At 43.9% G+C, this 19,400-nt stretch overlaps 2 protein-coding genes and 1 non-coding gene across 8 annotated transcripts in view; 1 reads left to right on the top strand and 2 right to left on the bottom strand.

The window, feature by feature from the left end:
• SA2 (Stromalin 2) overlaps positions 1–19,400 on the top strand; it is a 92,680-nt gene that overhangs the window by 42,927 nt on the left and 30,353 nt on the right. For 2 of the 3 annotated variants that reach the window (XR_004303762.2, XR_004303761.2), the window contains exon 9: positions 1,715–2,114. Coding sequence is in view for 1 of the 3 variants with exons in the window: in XM_032435178.2 (XP_032291069.1) it covers positions 1,715–1,763 (49 nt within the window). In the remaining 2 variants the exon portion in view is untranslated. Of the gene's footprint in view, positions 1–1,714; positions 2,119–19,400 lie in introns of those variants that run through there. The other variant, XM_032435178.2, reaches the window with a different exon arrangement.
• Positions 8,935–13,715, bottom strand: ru (roughoid). Of its 4 annotated transcripts, none has more exons than XM_032435180.2 (5): positions 13,534–13,715; positions 12,458–12,840; positions 9,833–10,217; positions 9,496–9,770; positions 8,935–9,348 (listed from the first exon to the last, which is right to left on the bottom strand). In XM_032435180.2, the coding sequence occupies exons 2-5, from the start codon at positions 12,695–12,697 to the stop codon at positions 9,097–9,099; spliced, it is 1,152 nt and encodes a 383-aa protein (XP_032291071.1). In that variant the 5' UTR covers positions 12,698–12,840; positions 13,534–13,715; the 3' UTR covers positions 8,935–9,096. The 4 variants fall into 4 exon arrangements, with proteins under 4 accessions (XP_032291071.1, XP_032291070.1, XP_032291072.1 ...); XM_032435179.2 differs by having other exon boundaries at positions 13,538–13,715; XM_070208247.1 differs by having other exon boundaries at positions 9,232–9,348; positions 9,416–9,770; positions 13,538–13,715.
• Positions 18,368–18,439, bottom strand: TRNAE-CUC (transfer RNA glutamic acid (anticodon CUC)). The gene has a single exon. It is a non-coding gene; the product is annotated as a tRNA-Glu (tRNA).

The following is a 19,400-nucleotide window of genomic DNA, read 5'->3' as shown; positions in this document are numbered from 1 at the left end:
ACCTCGTCAATGCCGTGCAGCTCGCGTGGGCGACCCAACGACAACATTTTCAATTTGCTTTTTCGGCCCGAAACTTAAAGAGCATCCATATGTATGTGTCCAGAGTGTAGAGTGTGTGTGTGTGTGTGTGTGTGTGTGCCTTTTTTTTATAAAGAATCTCACACATATATGCTACTTGTGGATATTTATGAGTGTTTATGTGTGGGGTTGGTTGGCAGGGGGCGGGGGGCGGGTGGCGGTGTGCTTCGAGTAGAACAAAGATTGTTGCACGTTTCTTGGAAATTTCGTTAATACATTTGCTTTATTTTTATACATTGCCGAATAGATTCGCGTAGATTATTGTGCGACCAGCGTGAGGTGTTTGTTGCTCTTGTCCACACGCTGACTGCATGATAGCCGAGACGCGATCCTGAATCGCAGCTATGTGCGTGGCGACTCCAGACGTGGCGACTGCCCACGTGGCCTGGCCCAGCCCGGCCTGGTCTGGCCTGGCCTGGCCTGGCATCGAAAGCGAATTCCATGCCGACATCCTGGGAAAGTGTGTGGGCGTTTGCGCGTGGAGGCTCAGCGACTTGAAGACTGGGAGACTGAAGATTCGAGCTTAGCTCTAAACTAAATCAAATTGAGAACCGGCTGCGCTGAGACTCAGCTCGTTGAACTCGTTCTGAGGCGCCACCAGAGCGGCGTCCAGGGCGAGGGCCAGATCTTGGGCAGGGCTGAGCTGGGCGCTGGCAGATGTCTCTGTGGCTGCAGCTGAAAGGGAAAATTAATTGAGTTCAAATTTAGGCATCGTTTTGCACTCGCTGCCGCTGTTGTTGTGGTTATGATTGTTGCTGTTGCTGTTGCTGTTGCTGTTGTTGGCCGCACGCGTTTCTGTAAACAAACAAGCACAAAAACTCGGCAACAAACAAAACGCAACGCGTGGCATCCACAGCTACAGCCGCAGACGCAGCCACAGCCACGAGACGGCGACCTGGTCTGCAGCATCTTTCAGCTTTTGCTATTTGTTTTCCAAACAAGACTCTTTGCAATGGCCCCCAGACTGAGAGGCGGCCCCCTTCCCAATTTCCCCCTCCTTTCCTTTCCATCGCTTTCTTGCCACCTCCAGTTGCAGTTGCGTTCAAGTGCGTTCAATTTTCAATAAATCCATAAAATTTAGTTGCCAGCATTTTCACCACAACAGCAACTGGAGTCGATTCCTGCAGTGTAGCTAAACCGCAGTCACCGCAGCAGCAGCAGCGGGATCAGCGGCAGCAGCAGCAGCAGCTGTAATGGACATGGCCTGCTCCAACTGGTGCCCCATCTTCATATCCATCTCCATTTTCAGCTCATTCGTCTGCTCCGGCTGCTGCTCGGTGGTCGTTACTTGGCAAACGCTTCGCTGGCGATGTCTGCGGACTACGGACTCCCAACTGGCTGAAATTTTTGTTTTGGTCTGCGCTAAGTAAACAATGCAACAGTAACAACAACAATAAAACCAACAAATATTGTCGAAGCTACAGCAGCAGCAGCCAGCAGTCAACAGCCAACTGGCAATAGCAGATGCTAAGCTCGCATGATAATGATTCACTGCGCACAGTGGTCCACGCGAGCGTAAATAGGTGAAAACTAAAGAAATTACATTTAACTTTGGGATATCTCTTGAAAATTCAATACATTTTTAAAATATTCTTTTGTAAGTTAAATAAACAAAATATTAATTCTTTTGTTGCAGTTACTGCGCGGAAATGCTCATTGCAAAGTTCATGTTAGCTGCCAAGTGAACATAAATTCTATTAAGACGTAATAACTAGGAGCATAAATTTACCAAATGTATAAATATGCTCAGTGGATAAACAAACCTGGGCCCTCAATATGCCAAGAAGATAAATTGGCTAAAATGATTAGAAAATAAATGTGGCAAGTGGATAATTGTACGATAAAACAACATGAACAAAGAGGTTGAATGTGCTAAGAGGATAGATGTACCATGAGTATAAATGTGATTAGAGCATTAATGTGTAATAATTGGAAACGGATTGACAATGAGTACGGCTGGCAAAGAGCCTTTGAGAATAACTGTGTTAGCAACAAGATTTACAATGAGCAAACATTTACAAGGAGGATAAATTTCGGTAAGTCCTCTTATAATTATTGCTACGAAATTGATCGAAATACTACAGCGAACTGGCAAAGAGGTTCAGGCCTTTAAGATAAATAGTTATTTCTTATTCGACTATGTTGTTATCTGCAATTGCTGGTTCTGACCAATGCACATATGTTTTGAGACACTGTGCTGCCCAGCTGAAGTAAATATGGGTTTGAGTGTTGCCGGAATACAGGGGAGCACCGCTGGGCAGTGCTGTCTGTTGGAGTTGTGATATTGTTGCTGATGCCGCAAACGTGGCTGCATATTTTGCATCTGTTGTTGCCGCTGCTGCTGTGGTGCTCCAGACGCATCTGTAACTCATCATTTCTGAAATATTGCTCTTTTGCATACCTGCTGGAAATAATGCTGTTGCTTGTGCTTGTGCTGCTGCTGCTGCTGCTGATGCTGCTGCTGTGGCTGTTGCCACTTGGCTAACAGAACTTAATTCCATTTTATCAGAGACGCGATTTCAATCAACTTGGCGGGCAGTCGACGCCATCGACGCCGCCACCGCAGACATAATTTATGGCCACTTTTCGCAACGATTTTCGATTTCGATTTTTGCGCATTTGATGTTTTTGTTATCTCTGGCTTTGGCACGGACATGTTTTGATGTTCGAGTGCCCGACGAAATGGGCAATGGGCCAAGCGTCGACGAACAGACAAAACAACATTCTGCCTTCCGACCGTTACAAATTGATGGCCCAAGTTAATTGGGACCAGGCCCATAGACAGCCGACAGACAGTCGGGCAGACCCGAGTCAGGTACTTGTTTAAGTGTTTAATTAATGCAACTGGCACAACTCGAGGCGTTCTTCGAGCACTTTGCCGCATTAGATGCGCTGCTTCCAGCAGCAACCCGCAAACCACTTAATCTGCAAGTAGTAGATGAGAAGAGAACAAAAAAACATTGGATCGCTCGCCAGGATTGGCTCTTTGGTTGGGTGCGGGTGAACGCTGTCAAATGTTGTGCAATTCTCGCCTTCGCCTGGGTGTGGACACGATAGCAGTTGCTGTTGTTGTTAGTGCTAGAAAAGGGAGCGGGTATATTAGCTAAGACATGCTGCTTAAATTTAAACTCCAAAATCTTGGAATTTCAGTTACAGTCAGGACTGAGTGCTCCCTGCGTTGATGTTCATTCTATGAACCTGGACCTTTTCACATTCGCAGCTTAGTTTGTCATATATAATCCACAGTTTGTTAATTGTAGAAAGTTAAGCAAATAGTAAGTGCATCCAAAGTCTACTTGACTTTGTCTTTTTGCCACTTGGCGTGGGTTGTCGTTGCTGCTGTTGACGTTGTCTGACTTTCTGGTGGGTGCAGCCAGAGAAACGAGTCAGTATTGTGGATTATCCTTTGTTACGCATCGACAAGCAGCCAGCCAGGCCAGCCAGGCCAGCCAGGAACATGGAACGCTTCTTGTTGCAGCTACTCCTGACTTCGTGCTGCTCCTCCTCTTGTTACTGTTGTTGTTGTTGTTGTTGTTGTGGCAGCTTTCTTGTTCACTAAGAGCCACGCACTTTGCCGAAAATCGAGGCTTAATTGCAAACATTTTGCTGTTCAAGTGAAGTCTGATTGCTGCTCTGCTCCTGCTCCTGCTCCGGCTGCTGTGCGCTGCTGCACTCGCTCAGCTGCCGCTCGCGTTAATTGGGCTGGCGAACATTTGCGCCCTGGCACTTTGATGCCTTGCCGATGATATTCCATATAAACACACAGCCCCAACACACACACACCAACACACTGACGACATGCAACTGCCCCAGACAGCGGCTGGAGGCATCCAACACCGAATTTGCATTTCAAGCAGGCCGCGATTTATGACCAGGACCGCAAGAGCGCCTGTGACGAATCCAATTATGAGGCGCGCCAGCTGCCAACTGTCCAATGAGCCATGTGCCGGTTGCCGGTTGCCGAGTGCCGGGTGCCGGGTGCCATGTGCCATGTGCCTGATCCGATAATGCGCCATCAAATGGCCATAAATAAAATGCACAATGCGGATTAAGCGTTTTGTTAACAGATTTATATTGAGCTGAGTTATGAGGCCACCAAGCGGTAAGCCAAAAATTTTACCAAAAACGAGACGCGTTGGCAGCTTTAATGAGATGCATAAATTGATAATGATCAATGTAATTAGTTAGTTAACAGGGATGAGCATCAACACAAGCCGCATAAGCAGTGTAGACAAAGACGCTGGAAAGCTGGCAGGCTCTAACTAGAGGGTAGGTAGGATAGGCGGCACGACAATGTGATACCCTAGACAGGCAAAGGCAAGGATTTATTGAAGTTGAGTGTGGTTTCACATATGTAGAAGAACTTTCAAAATTCTCATTAGCCTTCAATAAGATAACTGCGACTTAGGCTATGCATCGATTCCCAATTAGTCAGTCAATAAGTCAGTCAGTCACTCAATTGATTAGTCAATCAGAAATATACTATAAGTTACATAGTCTCTGGTACTTATGGATGGATAGCATTGCTGCAATTAAACAGACAGATGAGCATTCAGGCTGAGCAAGTTTAATTAAGCTGATCAATAATTGATATTTTCTATAAGATTTGATATGGCTGCCATTGCTACAGCAATGTCTTACATAATTGTAGGGCATAATTTTAATGCCAAAGCAATTCCATAAAGTGTTTTATCCAATTTTTTGTGCTGTGTTTCGATTGCTTCAACAACGGAATGAGCTTGAGGTCTGCTGCAGCACATGGAAAATGGAAGGGCCGATTGTGGAATCTATGAAAACTTCCAATAAGCAAAGTGAAGCAATAGGCAAAAGTTTTTAAAAAAAATTTGTGCCACGAAATCCAAATTGAATTCTTTATCAAACTTCAGCTGTTTTTCTTCTTCTTTCGAATTGCGTATTTGGCCATCGTCAAAAGTTGTCCCTGGACTCTTTGATGCTGTCAATTCCGAGACGCGGCAGAGCTATTGACCGAATATGTGCCTTGGACTTTTTCGGGGGGTGTGCTCGCATAATGTCTGAGCAAAATTACGGCCACCGAAAAATGCGGCAAGTGCAGCCATGTGATAAAAACTTAACTTGCAGTTGCCCGCGGGCCACGCAAACGCAAATTGAGGCAGCGCCGCTGCTGAAGAAGCCGCTGCCGCTGCCAAGGAGCCATTCAAGGATCATCCTCGTCAGCGGCAGACGTGAACGTGTCGATCGTCAGCGGCGGCGACAGCAGCCACAAAAAAAAAAAACAACTAAGGAGAAGAGCTTCAAACCAAATTGACGAGTGGCAGCCGCGTGCTGAGCGCCCATTACGTAGCCCCAGACCCAGTCCCAGCTCCGGACCCGACCCCAAAATCGTGGGCTGAGCCTCGGCGCAGGGAGGCGGGCAACGACTTTTGGCTGAGCGTCGAATTAAGCAAATTACGGTGCTCGGCGATCGGCGTTCGGTGATCGTCGATCGTTGCTCCAGCTCAAGCTCCAGCTCCAGCTGCAGCATCCACTTGAAAGTTCATTGCTTGGTGGCTCGCGTTCTGCCCAAGAAATGAGTTTTGGCGGCAGCAATTTGCCTTAATGCCAAGGATTAAGATGGCTCCAATGGGGCCGGATGCCAAGCTGCAAACTGTTGACTCTTTTTTTCTTCTTCGGTTTTTGTCCACCCAACGACTCTTTAAATTTGCGCATGTAAATTTGTGTGCGTCGAACATAAAAGTGCCGTCACTTGATTGGGGTATCTGAGTTTCGAGAGCAGCTTGAGTGTTAAAAGTAAAGCAATTTGATTGTGGTCTTGGCTTATCTGGTGTTAACCCAAACTAAAACTATTAGTGAATACATAAGAAATAATAAGTGATGAGCGTTCATGAAGAAGCAGTGAAGGACCCAAATTTGTGAATCTTTTAAACAATTAGCTACGAAATATCTGTAAAAAATTGGAAAATCCTTTGTAAGGAAAATAAAACATGTTGCATAAAAACTAAGAGCAAATCTTAAATTTCAAAAGCAAACTTAACATGCTGATTCACATGTTATCCTGCTTGTAAATGTAAAAGTTACCTTATATGTTATACAAACTTCTTTTCTAATCTTCTACTATATTGAATGGGCAAACCATTCCATGCTGATTAAAGTATGATGATCTTCTTTGTAAATCTGCTTGTAAATCTAAAAGTTACTTTATACTCCTTATCTATTCTTATATTAGTGTATTTCTCTCGTCTCTCTCTCTTTCTGTTTCTACCACTGTCCTTAATTGAACTGTGGCACTTCCTTGAAAGAGCATCTGCTGTTCAGCAAAATTGTCCTGCTTAATATCTTCTGCTCCCGCTTGCTAGTCACTTGTTTTTTGCTGGCTCTCACATTTGTGCGCCGGCTGAAATATTTTTTGAATGCAGATTTTTCACTTAAAATTATTTCAATTACGCGAAGTGCACTGAGTCCAAGTCCAAGTCCAAGACCGAGGCCGCAACCGAGACGAGATGAGATGAGAGCCAAGTGCAAGAGCAAGACCAATGCTGATTCGTAGCATTCCTTTTTTTTTGTTGTCTTTCTGTTTTGTTGTTTTTGTCGTCATTTGGCAGCTGCTGCCGCCGCTTCAATTGTCGTTGTCATCCGCGGCCTCGGTCGTCTTGGACGGCTGCAAGTAGATTAAATGCCACAACGCTTTTCGTCTGGGCCCAGAACCGCAAACAGACAAACTTGGTCAATTATTTTCAACGGCGAACACAAATTATTGATGCAGTCGGCGGTGGCAGTTACAGCAGCCAGTGAAAGCAACCACGAGGATATGGAGGAGGATGCGCAGAGAGAGAGGTACCTGGAGCTGCCCAAGGCAACTGGCATATGTGGTCTACCCGGGCATTGCTGCTCGAGAGCCTCATCAATCTGAACGACAATGTCGAGACAATGGCCAGGACGCGCCACCGCAAAGGTCTTCATTAAATTAGTGAAATGAGCACGTAGCTGCAGTTGGAACCGTGGATGAGCATGTGGATCAGTATGTGGCTCAGCCTCTGGCTGCCGCAGCATTTAATGTCACAAATATTTTGTTGTCAAATGTCGCCCGGTTCTGGTACTCGCGACTGGCACTGGCACTGGCACTGGTCGTGGCTGTCAACGTACCAGAACCAGCTCACCTGGTGATGACTTAACGAGGATTTAAACGTGCCCAGCCAGCCAGGCAGCTAGTGCCCAGCTTCGCGTGGTCGTGTTGCAAGTTGCAAGCTGCTGGCTGCAAGCTGCAAGCTGCACAGGTTGCATATAAAAATCGCATTCAGTTTGCTAAATTGGCTCCGCTTGCTGGTGGGTCGATTGGGGGATTGAACCATCAATGTCTCGTCAAAGTTGCGCTCTTTATGCCCGGCAGATGGGGAAGGGAGGTTGGAAAAGAGAGAGAGTGAGAGGGGGGGGGGGGGGGGCTATGGAGGGAGTTGATATTGTGGTAACAGTAGCTGAAATCGAATGCGGCACCAAATTGCAGCAACGAGTTATTAAATTTCAGCGCAAATACGGTCAAAAGCGTTTACAATTTCGGTGTCTGCGCTTGAATACCCTAGGCTAAGAACTTGACAGGGTGGTCACAATTATGTATGTTAAATGAGACAAGCTTGAAGTTGATGATAAGAGAATAATCATAATGTCTTGAGAGAAGCTGAGAAACAAATTGACCCCATAATCTTCAGGGTATCTACAGAGTATCTGTTCTTCTATTTCTATTCATAATAATTAATCATAGCCCACATTCTTAATGCTCTTTCAGCACTTCTTACATTACTTTTATTCCACAGGGCAGCTTCTCCTTCAACACTTTTTAGTTATCTTTAATCAGTTTTTTAAATATTTATCTTTAGCTATAATCCTCCATAGGGTATCTGCTCTTTTAGCATTCTTATGCATTCTCACGCTCTCAGCATTCACATTTGCTGTTGACCATCAATAACTCTACAGGGTAGCTGTTCTTCCATCACTCTTTACAATACGTTTTGGCTGTGCAAACTGCGACACGAAACCGAAAACCAAAACAAAAGTCAATTGCTTACCCCCGCAAACCCCCTCAAACCACACGAATTGGGCCCTGGTGCCTAATTAGGCCAATTCTCGATGAGGCAACAAACAAAATCGAGCGGCTAATTTTTTGTTTGTTATTTACTTTTCGTTTGCCAATTGTGAATTGCATTTTGTTGTCGCTGTTGTTGCTACGGGCTGGCACATGCTGAATAGCACCTGCCCCATTCCCATTCCAATTCCCATTCCCACCCGCCACAAACCACTTGCCTATTCATATTGTACTCATAAATTGGGTAACAAAACGCAGAGTGAATCCGGCCAGAAGTCATGTGATGTCATAATTTGCTTGCTTTCTTGCCACAAGATCAATAATTGAATCCATTTTGTTTATATAGTTATATTCCAATAATTGGCAAATATTATAAACTCGTATATTTATAAAAGAAAAACTGTTACTATGCTGCGCCATCGAGGCCAAGTGACTTTGTTTTAGATATAAACTAAACGCATCTCACGCATTTTCCACTTGTGCAAGTAGATTTTACAAACTTGTGTTACAATTTTCGATTTATCTTTTATGTAGAGGTCTGATAATATTAGAAAAGATAGATTATTGTTTAGATTATTATTTGATATTTTAAAGATAGATAGATATGACAAAGCTATATCATGATAATATAATACAACTGACAATTTTTAATCCTTTAAGGCAATTATTTTGTGTATTTCTTCAAATCAATGCAATACATTTTCTCATATATCTTGTAAGGCCGTTTATATAAATTATTTTAGGTAAATCCAAATGCATTACCCATGCCTCCATTGAAAAACGCAACTATTTGATATGTTTATAAGTAGAATTTATTGTAGATATTTGATGTGTTTATTCAATGTTCAAATTAACATTTGGTTACAGAATTTAGTTGTAGCCTAGCTAAAACGGATTCGACAGTTCATATTTGATGTCTAGGTTGCATCTTCTATAGGAATATTTATATAGGATGCATAGCACTAAATAGGATGTTGTCTGTTGTCAAAAGCGGCATTATTCGAAGTGTTTATCAAAGTCTCTGGAGTGAGCCTCGCTCGTTTAGCAATTGAGTTCGCTTGGACTCCTTTTTGGCATTTACATAAGATAATTGTTATATATGAGTAGCTGCTGTTTTTTCTCCTCCGTCTTCGTTCTTGTCTTGTTCTTTGAGCGCACTTGGAAGGGTTCAGTTGACGCCCGAACCAAGTTCGTTTTGATTTGAGCACATTGTCCTGGAATGCATTACAAGCTAATGACTAGTCTATTATTCAGATATGAGTATATAGTTTAGAGCCTGACTGGGTTCTCAGTCTTTGGATCTGGCAGCGCAGCTCTCAACGTTCCATGCCCAGATCGTGCAGCAGATGCTGTTTGATTACCTCGCCCTCCTGCTCGGCCAGCAGCTGGGCAGTCACAGTGTTGATCAGATTGAAGGCCAAGGCAAATCCGCTAAAGGTTGTCCAAACGCCAAGCGCCAGCCAGCGCAGCAGCCTCGGACGCAGACTGCCGTCCAGCTGCCGGAGCAGGCACAAACCCAAGCTGAGTCCAGCCAGGGCGCCCGTCATGTGCGCTATGTAGGAGACGGAGATGGTGGGCGGCAACTCCACCAAGGCCAGTTGCCGGCAGTACAGTGTGTAGGCCAGATCGCAGGAGACTACAGAGAAGCGTCATAGTGACCAAAGTCAGGCAATTAGCTGGAGCAGTAAGAGTACTCACCGAAGATGACAACCGCCAGCAGCTGGGCGAGTCCCTGGCGCATGTGACCAAAATTGAGCAGCACATTGGCCAACTGGGCTGCCAGCAGAGCATAGACGCCGCCGCTGGCGCCCACCAGATACACCGTGGAGTCGACCACGCTGGTGCCCAGCGAACCGGCCAGCACACCCGCCACATAGACAACGGCCGTGCGTCCCGAGCCGTGCAGCAGCTCCAGCGGCAGGCCATACAGCAGCTGGGTGAGCACATTGAAGCCCAGATGCAGCCAGCTGGCGTGCAGCAAGGCGTAGGAGACGAAGCGCCACAGCTGCAAGCGTCGATCCGGACGATAGATGAGCAGCGAATCCTCCGGCGGTGCAGAGCCCCAAAACACAAAGACAAGGATCTGAGGAATGATGCAAGTGGATTTAGGCCAGTTTATTGATTGAAGCTACCGTTTCCGATTTCAATTTCGATTTAAGATTCGATCTAAAAAGGTTTAGCTGGCAAGTCTAGTCAAAATCCGCTCCATTAAGTGCTTTCGGCCGGAGGTGGGCGGCACTAAAGCCACATCACAATGTAAGCCCTTTGTTTTTCAAGCCCCTCAACGGCGCCAGGAAAAGCCTGGAAAAACTAAAGCAAAAGCTAAATCAAAAGAGACGGACTCTCCTAGACACGCCGAAGATAAAATACTCTTGTAAACATAAGGCTTATAAGATGGAATAACTTCCAATTGTTTCTATTAAATTGATACGGCCTTGCAAATATGTGAGAAGGGAGAAGCTCGTATTATCTGAGTTTGTTTTTTGTTTGTTCTTCTGTCTGTCTGTCTGATTGATTATTCCTATGAGGCGGCTATATAAGATAGGGGTCCGATCTGATTCCTTTATTTGTCCTTGCGATAGCTGGAGAACTAAGAGATTAGACAGACTGACTTGAACCATATGGATTAACACTATAGATACTGATTATAAATATATATACTTGGTGGAATCGAAACTTCATAAATTTCATGGCAAAATGAAAATACCCTTTGGAAGGGCATTAAATGAAAAAGGAAAAGCCAAGCAAAGCAACCCTCAGGCCGAGAAACGAACTGCAACCGAAGCAAGCCGAGAAACTGAACGAGACTGGCAGCAGACAGTGGCGAGACGTCGCCAATGCCGGCATGGCAAATTTCATGCGCCTTTCATGCCACTTGCCACTTGCCACTTGCCACATTCCTCCCCCGACCCACTCTTTGTGGCTGGCGGCGTCCAGTCTGCAGACCCAGACACTAATACAGACGCACAGAGTGTTGGATTTTCGCACGCACTACCCAATGTTGGACAGCTCGGCGGTCTCCTGTTTCAGTTGATATATCCTTTAACCGGAAGCCAAATGCCATTTGCAAATGCGTCGCCTGCCGCTTGCCGCTTGCCACTCGCATTGTGGCCAGCCGGCAATTTATTTGCCACAGAATTCCTCGATACGAGGCCAGTTCACGTGTGTGGCATGCAACTGCAAACGGGCAGGGAAGTGGAACGTATCGTTAGGTGGGGAGGGGGGGTTGCTGAAATATGATCACGAGCTGTTATTGCTTGGCTGGGACACCCACTGGAGAACCACCCTTGCGAGCATCTGAAGCGCAATAACTTGAGATGATGGCCAAACAAAACGTACACGAAATGCCCCATTAAAGGGCGGCCCAGCAAAAGAAGCTGTTCGTCAAAGGGCGGAGGACAGCTGTGGCACGGGATCACAGAGTGTGGCACGAATGTGTTGCATATTTAATGTGGAAGGCTATAAACAAACAAGCCACACAATATGAAGCTGACATTTAAGTTTCCACAATTTCGAAAATGTAAAACGTTTGTCGTTTGGGCTGAAAACTGAATAAATAAAAAGGAGAAATTCGAATAAATTGTACAAAATTCGGAAATGGATGACTTGGAAAATATAATAAATAAATGTTGGAGTTTGACAATTTCAAGGAGTATTTGAATCCCTGCAAGTCCAAGTTCTTGTAGGTTTTAGCATAAGTTTTGATAAAGGAAATTAATAAACCTAAGAACTTAGCATCCGATTTTTAATGGAGCTTTGACAATTTGATTTTTTACAACTAAAAATCAGATATTTTACATTTTGAGCTAAAAACAATAATTAAATTATATATATAATTGACTAGAATTGAAAACTTTGGCAAAAAGAAAAAAGATAGTGGAATGGTTGAAACAGCAGATGACAAATGAAAACAAAGAATAAAACAGAAATAAAATGCAATTAAAAATGAGAGTTGAGAGCTTGAGCCAAACAATTTCTGAGGAGCTGCAGCTAAATGCACTACAAAGTAAACAGATTTGAATGAAAAGGATAAATTAAAAACTGCTTTAAAAGTTGATTATTTAAATGAAATGAGATTGTTTGAGTTTTCCCCTTGGTTACACTTGGCGTTCACTGAGTAAAATGTTGCACATAATTTCACTCCTGAAAGCAATTAACTGCGCCCCCGAAATGTTGAGTGCGCCTTGTGTTGTGCAATGTGCCCGATGTCATGGCAACCCGGTGGCATAGCTGCCCCTTTTTCGACTGGCCGCACTTAATCAACCCCAACTGGGTCCGGGCAGAGGTTAATCGCATTAGGAATTGGTCAGCGGTCCCACCTACCTCCAGCAGTGATACGAGTAGCATGAAGCAGGGCGGCGGCCAGCAGCGCGTTTGTCTGCCTGTCAATTGCGGCTGCTTCTCGGAGGCAGCCTCTGTCTCTGCGCCGGCTGGCAGCATCTTGGAGCCGATCGGTGCGGAGCGCGGCTGTTGCTGCATCAGCTGGTCGAGGCAGACGCCCAGCACCAGGCCGCTGTTGCGGGCCCGCGACGGCGGCATCTGCAGCACTGTGGCAGCGAGCATTTCCGATTTGTTGCCGTTGCCGTTGCGGCGTCTATTTTTGGGGCCTTGTCTGCCTTGTGACGGTGCCCCACTTAGTGGCTGTCATGATGTTGCCGGCGGCGTCGGCGCAGCGCAAGGAATTTTGTCTGGCCCACAGTTGGCCCCTGCAAAGAGACGCAGAACACACAAAGAGAGTGAGTCACAGATGGAGACAGAGAGCCATAGAGGGAGAGAGCGAGAGAGCGAGAGAGAGAGAGAGAGAGAGAGAGTATTTTGCTAGCCAAATTAGCTCAAGGTTGTCTGTCCAACAATTTGCACGTTCCTTTTGCCCCTGCGACAACTGCAGCGCAATTTCTCTTGACTTGATTTGGCGCCAGCCAAGTCAATAAGCCAGCCGAACCCCACATCCCCGTCCATTCCATACCCACCCCGTAAGTACCCGAAATGCCGCTTGTAATGTCACCAGACGGCTATAAAATAGTCGCAATTTATTTCTTATTTCTTGCCCAGACAGCGCATTTTTCGACAAACAAATTCATTTGTGCTGCACATCCAACTAGACACCCAACTATAGGGCGAAGGCATATTATTTTGCTAAATCATCCTACAAAGAGTTTGTCAAGACTAATAAATATCCTGGTAAAAACATAAATTGCCCCATTCAAATAGCAATTACGGCATGCGGTATTATACGCTGAATTCCTGAATATATAATAATATTCTTGACCAGGACGACAAGTTCGATCTAGCTATATTCATCTGTCTTTATAACTATGTGAAAGCGGAGATTTCGAAAACTACAAAAGCTAGATAAATGTAGTAAATCATATTATTCTGTGGATGTATAAGAGATATACCTACTCAATTCTGTGTCTCAAGGTATTTTAAGCTCCAAAATATGTTTTAAAGGCAGGATTAGTATATCGCTTCTTATCGATTGCTTGAAATCAGGGCGGGCTGTCGATTATTTGAGAAATATTGTCCTTTAATCACGTGATCTGGAGGGAATTGAAAGGAATGGGTCTAAGTAGGCTCGTTTGCCGTTTCTTTCCGCTTTTAATGGATTTAAGGTATAACAATTGTGTCGAATTCGACAATTAGCTATACAGATTTGTATAAAAACAAATGACGCATCTACAACTAACACGGAACTCTCTGCCAATTATCTGAAATCCATAGCTTCAAAATGTTTCTCAACATGGGATTGATTTTGCTGGTCGGTCTTGCTCTAAGTCGAAGAAGAAAAATATGCTGATTCTATGTAGATATTATATTAAAGAAGTATCAAACTGAGATTGTAAATTAAGTGAAGGGTAAAATGTTTAAAGATATTTAAATAACATGTTATATGGATTACTCGGAGAATAGTTCAACATTTAGTTAAATAATATACACAAATATATTCCAAATAATTCGCTACGCTACAAATTTCAAGACGATTTGTCAATTTCCGTATTTGTAATTGCTTATCAACGGTTATTAATTAGTTTCGAACAAGAGAAGTTGTGTAACAGGCAGAACGAAAATGTGGCTATAAAAGCAAACGGGATTCATTTTGATTTGTTTCAATCTAGATCAACTATTCAAAATGTTTATCAACGTGTGCTGGATCCTGCTAATTTGTGCTGCTCTGCCAAGTGGGCGTGTCTTTGAGAGTTGGCCCATGCAAATGGATTAAAGAAATGATTTTTCTTATCATTTAAATACAATTTTGACCAAAAACATTTGGTGTATTCTCTTTTCAATCGAAATCAACTGGTTGCACTGGCACTGGCTGCTCTGCCAATTGGGCGTACTTATGCTATTGGATTAAAAAAATAATTATTTTTCTCATCAGTCAATGAAGAACGTTTAATTATTGATTACTTTCTTATAATGCTAATGATAACAAACTTTTGATACTTGTTCGCTTACCAAACGATCGTCTGTAAACCTCTGCCGTTCGACCTATTCTCTTCTTAAATAGAGATATGAGAGGAGCTTGAATTTGTAAGACGACGAATGTTAGTCCTTTCTGTAAGCTTCCGCTCACGTACAAGTATATACCTCTATATTAACTAGATTTAAACGGCGACTAATCAGTTTGTCATAAGAAGTGTGTTAAGCAAGTGTTAGTCGCTTTTTCGTAACATGAATATCAGTCTAGAACCCAACCTGAAAAATGTACCTCAATTAACTAGTTTGTATTCTTTAAGGATAAACATTTTTAATACATTATATACAACCTCGAAGAGCACATAATTGAAAGATATAGACTTAAAGTTAAACATTGAACATATGAAATATGTCAAAATTGAAATAGTTTAGATGGGAAATTAAAGTTAATATTCCGCGGAAAGAAGCAAACTAAGTAAAAGCTGTTGTTTTTTGTGGATTTCATTTGTGTCGCAGCTCGTTTCAGTCGGACATTTCGTAACTACATTGTAAGCGTGGACCTGGCCAAGTTGGTTTATAGTTGGCCAGTGCCAGCCTTAGTGTCCTGGGCCCCATTTGGTTGGCCATGGCGTGTTGCTTTGGCAGTTGCCCTTGGTAATGAGTTTTAATGGTGATTACCTTTTGCCAAACACACACAAGGCAGCTGCGCCAGCGGGGCGTTTGGCAGGGTCAGGGGGCAGCCGGCTCTGCCAACTGACGGTCGGCCAGGACACACTTTTGTTGCAAACGAGTTTCTGCGAACGGAAATGCTGCGTCTCCCATCTTCGATCCTGTATCGGGATGCAGTGCCGCAAAACCGGCTGACCATGGTTGGGGTGCGGGCAGGGGTGCAGGGCTTGTTGTTTTGCCCATTTGCTGTATACACAAAAATCGAGCGCACGCCAAAACTGTACAAATATCGACAGGTGTGTGGGCATGTCCTTAATGTCCTTAAGCATCATTTCTTGTTTCGTAAGCATTTCAGCTTTTGTTGTGCTTTGCTATTGCTGTCGGTTGTGTTGTTTTGTTTTTTGTTTTTGCCGTTTGGCCTTCTCACGCAAGTTATGCGCTGTTGTGCCCATTCAGGACACGCACATTTCCTTGAACCAGCTGAGAAACGTGAGCACTGGCTGCGAATCGAGAATCGTGAATCGAGCCCAGTATCGGAACCTTCGAGCGCACATGTATGTATAATATATGCATATGTATGTATGAGTGGATTATGCAAGCATTCGGACTCGCTAGGCGACCTCCTTAAGACAGGACACTGCCACTCCCCTCCCTGCTCTCTATCCAGCCAAGCCCAATCCCAATCCCACTTCAACTTCCATATGCCCCACACCAAGCACTTGATTCGGCTTTGAGTTGGCATTTGTATTTGTGTTTGCTCTGGCAAATATTTAATTTGCATAATGTTGGTTATTTGTATGTGTGTGGTGATGTGTGTGTGTGTGCGTGTGTGTGTGCGGGATGTGTGTGTGTGTGTGTGCGTTGTGTGCTTGCATTATTTGCATTTGTGTTTATCAAATATGCGTGCTATATTTTTTTGCTCCATTGCATTTATTGATTCATTGATAAACAAATAAAATGATTAAAAAAAAGGGAATACGAGAGTTCTCAATAAATAGATTTAATAGATAGTTTATTAAACCGATTACCGCCCATTAATTATTTATGTCATGTTCAAAAAAATGGTAATTTCACATAATTAAATAATTCAATTAATTAGTCAATTAATAAATAAACAAGGGTATTCATTTTAAATCAAATTCGTAAAAGTGCAACTTAATCAATTTAAAGCAACTTCTGTAGATAAATCTCATTAGTTGGGAACTTTTACATGAACTTAGTCAAGGGCTCTTGCCACCTACTTTTGCCATTTTACCTAACTAACTTTGTATTCTAATTGCGAATTTAAACCTTAAACAGCTTTCACTTAAATATCAATGTTTAGCTTAAAAGCTGTTTATTAACATTTGCAAGACTGTTAACTTTTTTCATTAAAGATCCGCCTTAAAACGTTTTCAAATTCCCAAGCTGCAAGACATGTGTGTGCTTCTGTATTGTTCACCATTGCAGGATAAGTTTTTGCAAGTTGGCCAAAAGTATGTTGGCAAGTGAAATGTGTTAAGTTAAATTTTAATTACCATCGCCGCGGGGGGAGTCAAGCAAAGGGAGTGGAAATTGTGAGAGTGAATAAGAGAAATGTGCATAATAATTATGACTGGGCTTAAATGTTAGTTGTGAGAAACTTGTGAAAAGTGAAAAAGCAAGATACAAGTTAAAGAAAATAATAAATAAATAAAAGCAAGTTGGCAGCACTCGACGCCAGCGCGGCCTTGGCTGAGTGGGTGCTTGGCTGGCTGTCTGGTTAGCTGGGTGGGTGGGTTTGGTTGGTGGAGTGAAAGAACTAAGGCGACTGCAAAATATGCACATAGAAAGTTGCATTAACAACAACAACGCGATAAACATTAACAACAATGACGGGAAAATTGTTTTAAAAACTATAATTGAAAAGAGAGGGAGAAAAAAAAAAACATATGTGAGAGGGCCTTCCGAGAATATGTAGATGGTAGCTGGTCGGAGCCCTATGTTGTGCCCGCTGGGAGTTTTCACTTTTAATAGGCACACATACAGCAATAACATTAACAATAACATTAACATTAAATTTGCAAGTTATTTTTTAGTGCGCGCAATTAAAACAAAGTTGGGCAACATTAGGGTAAAGTTATGAAAGAAATGCGGAGGGAGCGCACATTGTGCACTGTGGCAAGGGGATGAGCTGACTGACTGTGCACTTCGCTTAACAAAGAAAGTCGCCAGAGACAGGGGTACGGTGGTAGGGGGAAGGGTGGTGGTGGTCTCAGCGCCCAAAGTCGTCGCTCATTTCACAATCAAATTCCGGCAATTGAAACGAATGCGATTAAAAGCCGCACGTCATGCGAGAGGGAAACAAGTGCTCAGCTGATGTGAGAGCGGAGAGGAGAGCGGAGCTCAGCAGAGGTGGGCAGACGGAGATGGAGTGCTGTGTGCAAATGGAGCATCGCGATAGGCCGGCTCCATCAGCCTGAAAGGGGGGCGAATGGGAAGGGGCACAATTGCAGCGGCCCACGCGACTCTTGCCGAGAGTTCATTTCCATTTGGGTTGCATGCCACGCCAACGTCTCGCGGCATGTGAAGAGAGCGAGTGCACAGGGGCGGGTAGTGGAGGGGAAGTCAAACTCAATCTCTACATTTGCCTTTGCTTTCAATTTAATTGTAATTTCTTTTGTGTTTATTGCGTTTGCCTTCTGCTGCTTACATTTTAATTTCATTAACTTGTGTTTACTCTGTGTGAAACACTTGCCCAGCCACAAGCTCTGCAAAGGCCCTCCCCCCCTCTCCATTTGTCCAAGTTTTTGACATAAAATTTAACCTACAAGCAACCGCTTGTAACTTGTATCTTGTATCTGTGCCAGCGATTTCAACAAAAGCTGCTCTCGTTTTTGATGAACCCAAGATACAGCTAAACGAAACCAGATGCTCGTGCACACTTCAAATTGGGCAAGCGAATTGTCCAGAAATGAACCATAAATATATTTATTAAATGCAAGAGGCCAATTAAAAAGTTCTCCCAGCGGGATTCGAACCTGAGCCTCGGGTATAAGGGTTTCCTGAATATTGCAAGCGACAACGCTAGCTTAAAAAGATTTCCCAAGCCAAGGATCAAATCCGGACTTTATGTTCAAATTGAAATTAATTGAAATAAAAGCACAGCTAAAACTCGCATAAAAAAGTTTCCCATACCGGGAATCGAACCCGGGCCTTCCGGGTGAGAGCCGGATATCCTAACCACTAGACAATATGGGACTTGAGGCGCGCGCCGTAAAATAAGTTAGATCAGAAGATTTGAAAATCTTAAATAAAGGAATAATAAGAACTAAATTATTGAGCGCAAGCTTTGTTAGTTGTTTTATAGAAAGCATAAAACTGCGCACAAAAAGCGCAGCAAGAACTCAGTTAAGTCAGAGAATACACGTATTTATGCTGAATATTTCTACGACTTCGCGTCAATGCACAAATCAGTTAGCGTCCGACCAGAAGGCAGTTGTCAGACTTAATAACTGGCAGTCAGAGGGCCGCATGGAAATGCAAGTGGAGGAGGTGGGGCAACAGCAACAACAACACTGACAACGACATCGACACCTGACCACGCGACGCTGATTGCTGTTGTTGGTTGCTTGGTTTGTTGGCGGGTTGGTTAGTTGGCGTTACCTAAACAAGTGCAGCGCGTATCCATGTTTATTTTACGGTTCAACGATTATTGCCAGTTATTGTCTAATGGCAACGCAAAGGGGGACAACACAGCGTCGACCAGGCGGACAGGCGGCCAACGAGCGGGGCAACTGACTATCAGGCAGCCAGCCAAAGTGGCCAACAGGGTAAAAAGCAAAGAAAAATCGCCAAAAGCAGCAGACATAGAGGGAGGCAGAGGCAGAGGCAGAGGCAAAAACAGAAGCAGAAGCGGAGGCACTTGGTCAGAGGAACAGACCAGCAAACAGACCAGCTAGGTGTTGCTAGATTCATGATTGTTGTTGTTGCTGTTGATGTCGTTGTTATTGTTGCAACCACCGCATTGCTGAGTGTATTTGTGTTGGCTGTTGTTGTGGTGGCACTCTCTGCACTCGCTATCAATATTTCAAACACGTTCCAAAAGTTTTGCCTTTTTCAGGCAGCCAGGCGACACAGAGGGAGGAGTAGCTGTCGCTGCCAACAAAAACGGAAGTTCACACGGAAATATATAGGAAAATATAAAACGAAATGAGAAAAC

This window comes from Drosophila virilis, chromosome 3, assembly GCF_030788295.1.
Source record: "Drosophila virilis strain 15010-1051.87 chromosome 3, Dvir_AGI_RSII-ME, whole genome shotgun sequence".
Taxonomy (NCBI): Eukaryota; Metazoa; Arthropoda; class Insecta; order Diptera; family Drosophilidae; genus Drosophila; species Drosophila virilis.
The sequence above is the reverse complement of the archived record's forward strand: the minus strand, read 5'-3'. Positions and strand labels throughout refer to the sequence as shown.